This window comes from Megalobrama amblycephala, linkage group LG4 (genome assembly GCF_018812025.1).
Source record: "Megalobrama amblycephala isolate DHTTF-2021 linkage group LG4, ASM1881202v1, whole genome shotgun sequence".
Lineage (NCBI taxonomy): Eukaryota > Metazoa > Chordata > Actinopteri > Cypriniformes > Xenocyprididae > Megalobrama > Megalobrama amblycephala.
Window position 1 is genome coordinate 14,245,749 of NC_063047.1, and position 12,790 is coordinate 14,258,538.

At 39.4% G+C, this 12,790-nt stretch overlaps 1 protein-coding gene across 5 annotated transcripts in view; it reads right to left on the reverse strand.

Moving 5' to 3' along the window:
- Positions 1–12,790, reverse strand: part of snx19a (sorting nexin 19a) — a 41,890-nt gene that overhangs the window by 20,111 nt on the left and 8,989 nt on the right. For 2 of the 5 annotated variants that reach the window (XM_048187725.1, XM_048187723.1), the window contains exons 2-9: positions 11,067–12,627; positions 10,758–10,890; positions 10,281–10,381; positions 10,059–10,175; positions 9,865–9,953; positions 9,678–9,771; positions 6,342–6,486; positions 5,918–6,041 (exon numbers count right to left, since the gene is read on the reverse strand). In XM_048187725.1, coding sequence (XP_048043682.1) covers positions 5,918–6,041; positions 6,342–6,486; positions 9,678–9,771; positions 9,865–9,953; positions 10,059–10,175; positions 10,281–10,381; positions 10,758–10,890; positions 11,067–12,602 — 2,339 coding nt within the window. In that variant the 5' untranslated portion in view covers positions 12,603–12,627. Of the gene's footprint in view, positions 1–5,917; positions 6,042–6,341; positions 6,487–9,677; positions 9,772–9,864; positions 9,954–10,058; positions 10,176–10,280; positions 10,382–10,757; positions 10,891–11,066; positions 12,647–12,790 lie in introns of those variants that run through there. The other 3 variants (XM_048187727.1, XM_048187726.1, XM_048187728.1) reach the window with 3 other exon arrangements.

Genomic DNA, 12,790 nt, shown 5'->3' on the forward strand with positions numbered 1-12,790 from the left:
CCAGATACCACAGCACACCTTCAGGGGTCTAGTGGAGACCATGCCTTGACGGGTCAGGGCTGTTTTGGCAGCAAAAGTGAGACCAACACAATATTAGGAAGGTGATCATAATGTTATGCCTGATCGGTGCACATCTAAGTGAAACGTACTACTGGGGGAAAAAAAAGTAGGATGGGGACATGGCAGATTGGATAAATGTGAGCTTGCTGACAATTGTAAGAAAGGAGTGGACTTTAAGCAGACTAAATTACATCACCAGACAGAAGTTTCTCATTTTAATAGAAGACCAAGTTAAGACATTTTCAAATTCAAATTCAAATTACGAAAAAAGTATGAAAAAAAAAATGCATTGATGAATCGTTCACAATAAAACCACTAAAATGCATTTAGAAAATAGGGTGAATATTTATTTTATGCCAACTTTAAGCAAGTAATCTTTACTTTTCAAATAATCATGTGTGCGTGTCTGTAATATTCTATCACCCTATGTAGAGGCTAGTGGAGACTATGATCAGGTTTTATTGTGTATCACTGCTCCTCTACAATAAATTTTCAAAGCATGAAGAGCGTGTGGACACCACACACATTGAGCACACAGAGAAGGAAGTAAATGGACCAAGACCATTACATAATAACCCTGTTTGTAGATGTTCCAACCCCAGTGATGCCAATACATGCTCTAAACCACAGAGAGCCATAAGTTTCCAGACTCCTCTCCATCTAAGCACCACAGAAACTCCCCAATTCTGGAACAGCTAACAGAAAGCTTTCATGATTATCCTGCGGCAAGTTTATCCACTTGAACAAATAGCTGTTGAGGGACCAATGATTTAGTGTGAAACCAGACAGATAAGACACACTCGCTAACAGTTTGAAAACAGTTGGCCAAATTAAACAAACACAATACTGGCAAATGGTGAAACTGGTCTTCTCACATGATATATGTGAAGCCAAACAGACTGCCCTGAAGCGCTTGTGAGCTGGCCTGAAATGTGGATATATAAAACAGTTGTGGCTGTTTCACAAGGCCAAGATGCTAACATAAAGACCAGACCAAAAAAGTCCTCTCTCTCTGTCTTTTCTACCCTTTATCTAATCCCAGTCAAAATCCCTCACGGTAAAGCTCCTAAAATGACTGTTAAGAAGAGGACAAGCCTTACCATATGTCTGGCCAACCCTGTCTTGGCTTTCAAGGAGACAGGATGGAGAGAGAAGGTCAGTGAGGCTTGAATATTTGTTGCCTGTTTCCATATTATTAGACATTTCCGGAACTCCAGGTCCCAACGACATGCTGTGCTGAAGTTTGTACTTGACAGTCAAATGTTTACCAGATGGAGGAGTCAGGAGTGATTGAAGACACGAGGGCCTTGCACGTCCTGTAGCAAAAGCTCTAAGATAGGAAACCAGGTATATTTTATAACTAATAAATTTAGACATTTTACACTTCATGGAAAGAACTTAATATAAATTCAAATGAAAGCCGCTTATTGACAATAATTTTATATGGGGGCTAAAACAAAGTGTACCCTGAAGCTCTGAGGAACTGTGCACATTCAGCAACAAATGTAACAGTCCAGGAAAATTATTTGAGTTCTTTTAATAAACAGTTCAAAAAGAAGAGCTACAGGTTTGAGTCTGATTAATCCTTCACTTAAAGGTGCCGAAGAACATGTTTTTAAAAGATGTAATATAAGTCTAAGGTGTCCCCTGAATGTGTCTGTGAAGTTTCAGCTCAAAATACCCCATAGTTTTTTTTTTATAATTTTTTTTAACTGCCTATTTTGGGGCATCATTATAAATGCGCCGATTCAGGGTGTGCGGCCCCTTTAATTCTTGTGCTCCACGCCCCAAGAGCTCGCGCTTGCCTTAAACAACATAAAAAAACTTCACACAGCTAATATAACCCTCAAAATGGATCTTTACAAAGTGTTCGTCATGCAACATGTCTAATCGCGTAAGTACAGTGTTTATTTGGATGTTTACATTTGATTCTGAATGAGTTTGATGGTGCTCCGTGGCTAAAGCTAACATTACACACTGTTGGAGAGATTTATAAAGAATGAAGTTGTGTTTATGAATTATACAGACTGCAAGTTTTTAAAAAATGAAAATAATGATGAATACAGTAAGAAACAATGGGACTTTAACCACATTTAACAGTACATTAGCAACATGCTAACGAAACATTTAGAAAGACAATTATTGTTATGTTATGTTGAGATTCGCCTGTTCTTCTGAGGTCTTTTAAACAAATGAGATTTATATAAGAAGGAGGAAACAATGGAGTTTGAGACTCACTGTATGTCATTTCCATGTACTGAACTCTTGTTATTCAACTATGGCGAGATAAATTAAATTTTTGAATCTAGGGCACCTTTAAGTGAATCGAACAGAGCTGTTACTGAATCAGCATCTGACTCACATAAGTGCAAGTGATCATGATGTGGTGTACGTATCGAAATGTAGCATGAATTAAATATTCCTATGTATATACGCACACAAAAACAGAATTCAGGACACTGCATACATTTATATGAAATGAAGCACAGTTTGAAAATGCACAGGTTGCATCATAATCCTAAAGAAACCTGGAGATCTGGATAGAACCATGACCTCATCCTCATCAATATTGAAGTACTCAATAACCAGTCAATCAATCTGGGCAAATAACCTGAACTCTGCATCCACACTTTATACATATAAATCCAGCATCTAAACTACCCCAAATCCAGCACCAGAACATTCTGTGCACCTCTTTTACAGAAAATATTCCTTTAAAACTGCAGTAATCCTAATTATACTTAGAATCATTTATTGTACTGACCCCAAACCACATGAACTCCTCAACTTGGTTGGAAAAAAACATGCTGGAGTAATTGCACATGGAATAGTTAACACGATGTCATGTGTAAAAAAATAGCTTTAGATTCAGCTGACATAAGATGCTGATTTTAGCCACACTAATTAACACCTGTCCTGTTCTGGTGATGTCATACAGACAAGGGCAGCATCAACTGTCACATCATTTAACAGACATAAGTCCCATCCTAATATAACCTTCCAGAAAAACAAGTTTGGCTTATGTGTATCGCGTTTTAATGAGGGCGAGGCCAAAATCCTAACTTTATCCCAAACCTAAATACGGCAATGCGAGAAACACATGCTCAAAGTGACCAGACAAGGCCTTCTGCATTCCGAAGGAGAATTGCAGACACATGGCCTACTTGTCTAATGAAATCACTGAAATCTGATCATATTTAGTTTACAAATGCAAACCAAGAAATGGTTAGCTAATCTGTATCTTAAATGAATGTTATAATGTTTTCTGCTTCTGTTTAAGTTTATTACATTTACATTTATGAATTTGGCAGACACTTTTATTTAAAATCACCTCTATTGCATTCAAGGGCAGTGGAGCCCCTGCCTGTACACAGAGGACACAAACTGCATTCCCTGACGTCACCCGCATTTCAGTATGAATTCTGTAGCATTGTTTTTAAATTATTATCAGTAATCATGCATGTTATCATTTTTTTTAAACTGTGAGTGACTTTTCCATGTTTGTCCTTTTTGAAATTTAAAGAGAAAGTAATAACGTTTCATAACAGTCTCTCATGTAACGATGAAGTCAGTCTACTAGTCCAGGGGTGGGCAACTCTGGCCCCCAAGATCCACTTTCCTGCAAAGCTCCAACCCTAAAAAAGGTCTTAAGGTCTTACAAGAAAGCTACAGGCAGGTGAGTTTGATCAGGATTGGAGCTAAACTTTGTAGGAAAAGTGGATCTCAAGGGCCAGATTTGCCCAGCCCTGTACTAGCCTGTCTGCCCATTATGAAAAGCAGTGATTAGATTAGCATTTAGCAAACTGCAGCGAGCTGAATGAACAAAGAGGCCATTTACACAGAACGTTTTTTTTTTTTTTTTGCTTTTAAAAATGTGAGATGCAGTGCAACGGAATGGAAAATCAAGCAAGGTCCAGAGATGCATCTTTAAAAGTTGAACTGCTTGATATGCCATTTTTGAAAACTCTGCACTCAAACACAAGACGCTGAAAAAGCAGTGAAATGCAAAGCATTGGTCAAAGACATCCGTCTAGTACACGTGTATGCATGTCAGTCGGCAAGTTTCAACAAAATTGGTATAATGTTTGCTTCTGGCTACAGTATTTACTCATAAATATATTACAATATAACAGTCTGTAACACTCTTGCATCGATTATGCATAATAGCCCTTTACAAACTAAAGTCATGCAAATACCTTAAACTCTTCTTTTATCAAATAAAGGTCTTTAACTGAAGCAAAGCCCAATAAGCAGACAAAGAATTTTGCAATTACCATTATTCCTTCACTTGCATTCACTAGCACTGGCGTGTCTTTTGCGCATTTTGATTCTGTTAACATTTTCAAACCAGAGTAAAAACCCAACAATTTCTCAATCTAATGTAAATGTGGTTTTCATACATTGTTAGATTTTGATAATTAACTAATTTTTTTATAGTTATCATCAACGTTTTGTTGTAAATGACATTCAGTAACGCCTTATGCTTTTATTCTTGTTAATACGATAAACAACCTTTCTCTGGCTACTCAGAGAGAAACAAACAAAACATTTTGAACCATTGTAGCTAAAGTTCTTGTGGAAAATAAAGGCCTGCAGAAAGCACTGATGGAGGATATTTCACTGTGCGTGCAACAAATATTAGCGCTGGCATGAGGAGTGATGTACTCTGGGGAAGTGACGGCACATGCTGTAAAAATGCTGTAATCCTCATGTGGAAGACATGAGCTCACAGGAAGTGTGAACACACCCTCATGCATTGTTATGATTCTTCCTTTTGGAGTAAAACAGTCCATCAAGTTCAACAGATGATCAGATAATGCAGATTCCCAGCTGGCAGTGTTACACTCTCAGGCGATTTACTCGTCTATTCTCGCTGGGCCACTGAGTGCAAAAGGTTTTAAAGTCACCTCCCATTTATCAAACATATCATAGAACCATTTGTGTACTTTGTTAAGCATGTGTAGACCAGATAATAATCTGTTACCCTGCTGAGATTGTTGCCTTATCTACAACAAATAACGATCATTAAACTAAAGGACTCATTAATCTTGGGACCATAAGGCAAACCAGACACAGTGGCCTGTGAGGTCTTTTCACAATGTGCTGTTTTTCGCCATCACTTCTTTAACTGCTTATGACAGCTTACATATGTCTGGCCCACACAAATGACGCAAGGCTCTTGAACCAGATGCAATCCTGTTGAATAGCTCACCGGCCAGTCATCAGCCAGCCCTGCTGCGTCCAATCACCTTCCTGCGCTTCACCCCGCTATTACTTCTAATTGGGTGGAGAGCAGCACATGCACGAGAAGCACTGCTTTCCGTGCTTCTAAGACTTTTTTTCCACTTAAAGTCTGATGGGAACGCAGATGAATGAATGGACAACCATTAATGATCAACCTTGCCCAAAAAAAGTTCATTTTTGAATATAATGAAATGCTTTGCATGATTTCAAACATACTTTGACCCTGCTGTTCTTGAATGTTTTTTGTTTCTCATAAATCAGTTCAGTAAGGGTCTTGTGAAAAAGATTTCAACTTGAAAAGGAATTTTATAGAATATGATATGAAGGTGACCACATTGTTGCTTAAAAACAGACTTGTCTACAAAGCCAGCATGATGAAATAGTTTATAACCAATGATTTTGCTTTGGGTCAGTAACAAACTCTAATGTGCTTTAATGAACAAATGCACATATTACTCAAAGGTAACATTGAACATCATGGCCGGCAAAGTGATTACTGGATAATTAGTGGTTTGATAATTGTGTTTACACACAGGGTAGATTATAAAAGATACACCATTAAAATTCCCTCAGTTACTCAAACTAAAATAAGAGTCGTCAAACCTGTACTCACCTTTCAATAAAAGTGCCAAAGAGCAGTCTAATGGTCTTCTGGATGTTTTCTGTACAGAGCCAGCTCCACTGGTCCTTCATCAGCAAACACAAGATATTCAGAGCGATATCTGCCAGGGCAGTGTCTGCATCATCACAAACACACATGAGTTTAAAAAAAAAATCTAAATTTCACAGTGTAAAGGTAGGGTTAGATTTTAGATTGTATCAGATAAATGCTTTAATCTCACATAAAATAAATAAAGCTACAACTAGTTCTCAATCAGTATGTAATTCATCAACATTATACTGCCCTCTTCTGTTTGATCGGGTGTACAACATTCCTCATGCTTATTTTTAAATTAAAGTTAATTTTCCACCTTATCCTACACAATTCTAATGACCATTTGAGAATAAAATAGAAATATCTTTTAAAGTTGATTTACCTGCTCCTCTTCCTCTCTTTTCTACAGATCTCTGCTCTCTAATGTGTCTTCCTCCTGCAAAATGACTCCTGACACCACCATCCACCAGTTTTTCCTGTTCCTCCACAAACCCCTCTAGATCTGACAGTGAGAAACCTCGAAGAACCTACAGAAAGAGATAACAAACACATAACAACCACTCGCTGCTGAACATTGACGGCTCCTCCATGGAGACTGTCAAGAAGACCAAATTCCTTGGTGTCCACCTGGCGGAGAACCTCACCTGGTCTCTCAACACCAGCTTCATAGGGAAGAAAGCCCAGCAGCATCTCTACTTTCTATGAAGAAAGCCCATCTCCCACCCCCCGTCCTGACCACATTTTACAGAGGGACTGGTGAGAGCATTCTGAGCAGTTGCATCACTGTCTGGTTCAGGAATTGCACCATCTCAGATCGCAAGACCCTGCAGCGGATAGTGAGGACAGCTGAGAAGATCATTGAGGTCTCTCTTCCCTCCATCACAGACACCACTGTATCCACAAAGCTATCTGTATTGCAAATGACCCCACACACACCTCACATCAACTCTTCACTCTCCTACCATCTGGCAGAAGGTACAGAAGCATTCAGGCCTTCATGGTCAGATTGACTAACAGTTTCTTCCCCCAAGCCATCAGACTCTTCAACTCCATGTGACTGGCCAGACAACTACACTCACACACATACATCCACATTAACTTAATCAATCTCTAAACATAAACTCGCAAACTTTGCACATTTGCACACTCGAAAACTCCCCACTACTGTACCTTGTCTCTTATTACTGTGCCCTGTTTTATGTAAAGTTTGTACTTATGGTCTCATGCTGTTTGCACTGTTTGACCAGACAATGGTATTAACTCAAGAAATCTACACAGATAAAAAAAATCCTAATATTAAAATCCATAAAAAGTTATGTGTAATAAAGTAAAATGACACAGGAACAAAGGACTGAACACACTAACTGAAATTGTATGTAATATTTGGTGGAAAAGCCATTGTTTGCAATGACAGCTTCAAGACACTTAAACAAATGAATTGCTCTCAGAGCTCAGGTGGGATTTTGCTCCATTCTTCAGACTTTCATTCTGATTATTCCAGGAGGCCCTCTTGTGAATCTTGATCTTCAGTTCCTTCCAAAAATGCTCTATTGGGTTTAAGTCTGGTGATTGACGGGGCCATTCCAACAACTTTATTTTCTTCCTCTGGAACCAATTAAGAGTCTCCTTTGCAGTACGTTTTGGATTGTTGTCCTGCTGTCCCATGTCTCATCCTCATCATCCTGGTGGATCCTATCATCCTATAGATTTCTCTCAAGAATTTCCCAGTACATGGCTCCATTTATCTTCCCTTCAATAATATGGATTCTGCCAGTACCATTAGAACAGAAACAGGCCCATACCACGATGCTTCCACCTCCAAACTTCATTGTTGGTATGGTATTTTTAGGGTCATAGGCAGAGCCATTTCTCCTCCAAACATGGAGTGTAGCATTATTGCCAAAAAGATTTTGTGCAGACTACATAATGGAGCCTTCTGGGGTGAGCGTGCATGGAGGCCATGGAGGTGGAGGTGCGTTTCCTATTGTTTTCTCTGTGACATGTACCTGCTGCCTCCAAGTCTTTCTGGAGCTCTTTCTGAGTGGTCCTTGGCTCTTAGGCTACTCTTCTGACTAACCTTCTGACTCCCTCAGAAATCTTGCAAGGAGTTCCTGTGCGTAGCCAGTTAATAGTGGAGTGATAGTCCTTCTACTTGTGAATAATGGCCCCAATGATCCTTACAGGAACATTTAGGAGTTGTGAAATCCGTCTGTAACCAATGTTGTTGTTATGTAGCACTACAATCTTGTTGCAAAGGTTTTGGGAGAGCTGTTTGCCTCTGCCCATCATGATATGGTTGTATACTTTCATTCAGAGGCGGGTGAGCCTTTTTCTAACCTATCAACATTCACTAACCCAGCAGATTTTAATTTGCACAGGTAGGAGGTTCAAGTGAAGTCAGTTGCTGCCTGGCCTTGCCTTGGCATTCCACTATATTAAATAATACTTGTTTTATGGATTGTAATATTATGATTTCTTTATCTGTGTGGATTTCTTGAGTTAATACCAATGTCTGGTCAAAATGTCATGTGAATTGCTGCACTGGAACGGTGTTTAATAAAAAATGTTGACATGTTGAATACTTATTTCTCCCACTGTAAATGTTCGATTCTTAAACTTGTTCTTATTTTTAGTACCTTTTTAGCTCTTATTTATCTAGTTTAATATTATTTATGTACAGTTTAGTTTTGTAGTCCTTGCGTCCGGTGTTTGTCTTATGTAGCACCATGGTCCACCGTTTCACTGTGTACAGGCTGTATAGACCTGAAATGATAAAAAAGCTACTCTGACTCTGACACTGAAAAGAGCCATTATCATTAACCTACAGAAAAACCATTAAGAGCCGACTACTGCCAACTACTGGGAGTACCTAATCAGGTTTCAGGTGTACTTCACAATAATTTTGCTTTTGCTTTGCTAAACCCATAAAACAAACTAAAAAAATAAAATAATAATAGTGATGTAAAATAATTAAGGGCAGTTATAATAATTATTTACAACTAATCTCATGATTTTCTTTTTCAGTGAATGCCTTATCACGTTAATTAACACATTAATTTAAGGAAATACAGGAAAATATGGAAATAAAGGAACAAATTTAAGGTTTGATGTATATTTAAGGCTGGAATACACAAGAATTTTCCCGAAGTTTCAGCCCGATTTGCAGTCTATCTGCTAAAAGTCAGAGCCAGTCTCCAGATTTCGGCCAGTCGGAGTTGACCAATTTCACAGAAAATTGCATAGTGTATAATGGTCTGTGCGACTGTCTTTTTAGCTTCAGACTTTGAATCCATCCCGTCAGAGGATATAAAATCTGTTTGATATTTTGAGACATGCATTGCTTTCATTTGTCATGCATCTCTAAGCAATGAGGTATATGTTTCCGTGTGAGTTTGTTATGTTCAGAATGACCTGAAAGTCTGGTAGTGTGTGATCATCAGTCAATAGTGCATGATGTATGATTAGTGTTTTCCTCTGAAACCATTTACAAAGTCGGCAGGTGAATGATGTCAGCTTTAAAAAAAAAAATTTGTGTAGTGTATCCCAGACTTAAGGGGTACTGAGCCTTACTGATGGGGCTGTGGTGGTACTGTACATAAGACAAAAAAGGTTGAAAAACATTGCAATCACCAATATTTTATATGTGTTTATGTGAAGTTTGCATGGACAGACATGAACTACTTTTTATGTGGCATTCTATATGATATGAAGGACTCACTGAGCAGCGTTCACTGAAAGAGTATGTCACTTTAGGCTGCAGGCTTGGGACATTAAGAGTAGGAGCTATTTTACTGGAGAATCTCAGACGAGGCCTGAAACATGAAAGGACAGTTTGCGGAATTAAAATCAAGAGGAATATTACATTTTCATGTTTGACATGTTATCTAAGTTTCATATATTCTCACTTTCTTTGTGGGTCTCCTTCCTCTGTGGGGCTTTGAGGCTCTGGGCGTGGAAACGCCGTCTTCAGAGTATCCACTATGTTCTCAACCATCTGTTTATATGGAAAACATATTGTACAAAACAGACAGGCAAAATCAGACAGAAATGTCACACTAAAAGTTAAACATTAAAAGGAATTGTTTCAGGACAGAGTGACCTTGTCTATGCGTGAACTCGACGGCTTCTTCTGGAAAGCTGCTGTGGCATCAGTGTTGAGGGCAAGGAACTCCTGCATCTCCTCACTGTTAGCTGCCTCTGGGATGCTGCACAGTTTCTGCAGGAGTAGAAAAGGGTGTGAGAGAGACCAAGTCCAGGGTTTTGCGTACAAGTCACATTTCATCTGCCTGAAACATTTTATTAGTGAAAGGAAATCTCTTACCCTGAGGAATAATTCCAGTTGGCTTCTCCTGGCTTCCACTTTGTCTGTGTCTAGGTTGCTGAAAGGAAGGTCTGGGAAGAGTTTCTTTGGACCTTTGACATCTTAAATGTGAGAAAATATTTAATCAAAGTCGAGAATGTACCAAATTGCCAACATGACATCTTTAGTTAGGAATATTTATTGTTATAGTTACATCTCAGTAAAGCATAAATAGATATTAAAATGTTTACATTAACAAGATTTACAAGTTTAAAAGGCTTGAATCTTCAGGGTACTATTCGGTGACAAGCTAAAAGTAAAATTTTTGTACAGTTTCTACCAATGTACACTGAGGTTCAAAAGTTTGAGGTTGAAAGGTTACTCAACCCAAACTTTTGAACAGTATAGTAATATTATGTCTGGGACTATAAAGTCTAATATAATATGTATTTATGTTTAATTTTAATATGTGTATAACATATATTTAAAATATCTTACTTTTGATCAATTTCTTGAGATCTGGCCTTTCCTCCAAACGAGTCTGCAGATTGAGGAACTCAGTGTAGCGCCTGTTCACCATATGATACATGACAGGCTGATCAGAGCAATCAGAATCTGAAGCAGTTTCAAACTACAAACCCAAAACACAATGAATCAATACTTAATAGTAAAACGGGTAAAGCAGCATAAAAACGTTGTTTTTCATGAAATACATTATTCCAAATGATTCCAAACCAAATTTAAAATAAATAAATAAATAAATCTGTATTTAACGTGACATGCTTTGAGCATGTATGAGAATCTCACCTTTACAGTGTAAAGAGTATAAGGATGAGTGCTGTTGCTTCTTTGCTCTTTGGCTGTGATGGTCCCAATGATTTGTAAGTTCTGAATAGTTATCGGTCCCTCTAGAGTCCCCAAATTTTCAAAAACTAATGAGTCCAGGCCAAGGCTTCTGGGAATGGAGTTTGATGTGTTAGTCAGTGGTCGGACCTGAGATTCTTCCACTGTACTCTCCAGTGGTGAAGGAGGCTCTGAAGCGATCATGTTTTGTCCGAAACACTTCCCCAAAAGACCCAACGTGTCTTCCTCCAGACAAACCAACCCACAAAAGTCTGAAGGAGAGATGCAGTCACAGAAGTCTGTGTCTGTTCTTTTCAAAGACTCACTAGATATCTGCCTCTCATCCGAAGAGGGTGATTCCAGGTCAAAGTCTGTATGTCTATAGAGGCGGCTAGTGCGGTATGGAGATCTAAGAAGTTCAGCTGTATTTTGGGCAATTCTTTCTGGAAAAAGTATGCTAGAACTTCTCCTCGCTTGTACATTTTCATCAGAGGACCACTGACTGTGGAAACTTGTTTCAGAGGAATCATGGAGGGGGGCTGTGGATACAGACCAAGCCGTCTGCATGCTGGAGGTTTCAGGACAGTCTAAAGTAATCGGGGAGTCATTGTCCCAGAAGCTGTATTGGGATTCGTCCAGGTCTGCTGGAGGTGTTTGCTGTGGACTCGTTTCTTCTTTATCAGTGGACTGAGTGAGCACATCTACAATGGTCTGGTTTAACCAATCTGGACTGGATATTCTTGCCACGAGGGGCAAAAGAACATTGCATGTTATGAGCTCTCCCACCATGTAGCAGCCTGTTCGTGTTTCCAGGTGAGATTTGGGAATAAGGACGTGCATGAGGAGATCTACCAGGGCTCTGGAGTAGCAGAGGTTAGCTGGGCCCGTCAGGGCAGGGTGAGGCAAATCAGCTATACTGTACAACCTCCATAGTTTTTGTGAGTTTGAAAGCGATTGGTCGGAGTCTTCTTGCAGGGTTCGTTGGAGTTCCCTGGCTTGGGTGAAGCTCTGCAGATGGCATCCACAAAGCTCAAGAACCCTCTGGGCCAGCGCTCTCCGGTCCACCTGCTTCGCCCTCCTCTTCAGTTCAGCGGCTGCCTCCAGCATAGCGTCCCTCACCTCCCGTTCAAACTCATCCCCTCCCTTAGAAACAGAATTGCAGTACCAGGATGACACAAAGTCCCGCACAGCCTTGTCAACAGCACTTCGAATTTCGCAGTCCAGTCTTTGTTCACTGTCTGAGGCAGTGTGAACTTGAGGGGACTCACCCAGGGGCAGGAAGTGCTCCAAATGAAGGAGGCTGTTGGCATCCAAAGCGACACGAGATCCCAGCCATCCACCCAGCACTACCAACAGACTGGTGAAGATGCACAGCAGCCACACATTCACCAGAAGATGGAACAGAACTAACCATGTAATCAGAACTACAACTCCAAGAATGCTCTTCTGCCCCAGTAACTCAGAGAGACTCCATGGATTTGGATTGGCAACACCAGGCATTTTGTCACAAGTCAGAGCTCTTTAACTGGAAAGGGATAGACAGACTGTCAAAGAAATCAATTAAAATAATTAAATAAAAAATAATATTAGCAAATAAACTGATACAAAACAAAATATAAAAAAGTAACATCTCAAAACGAAGGGCAGGCAAGATTGTTCTTTATCAGACAAACATTTATATACGGAAA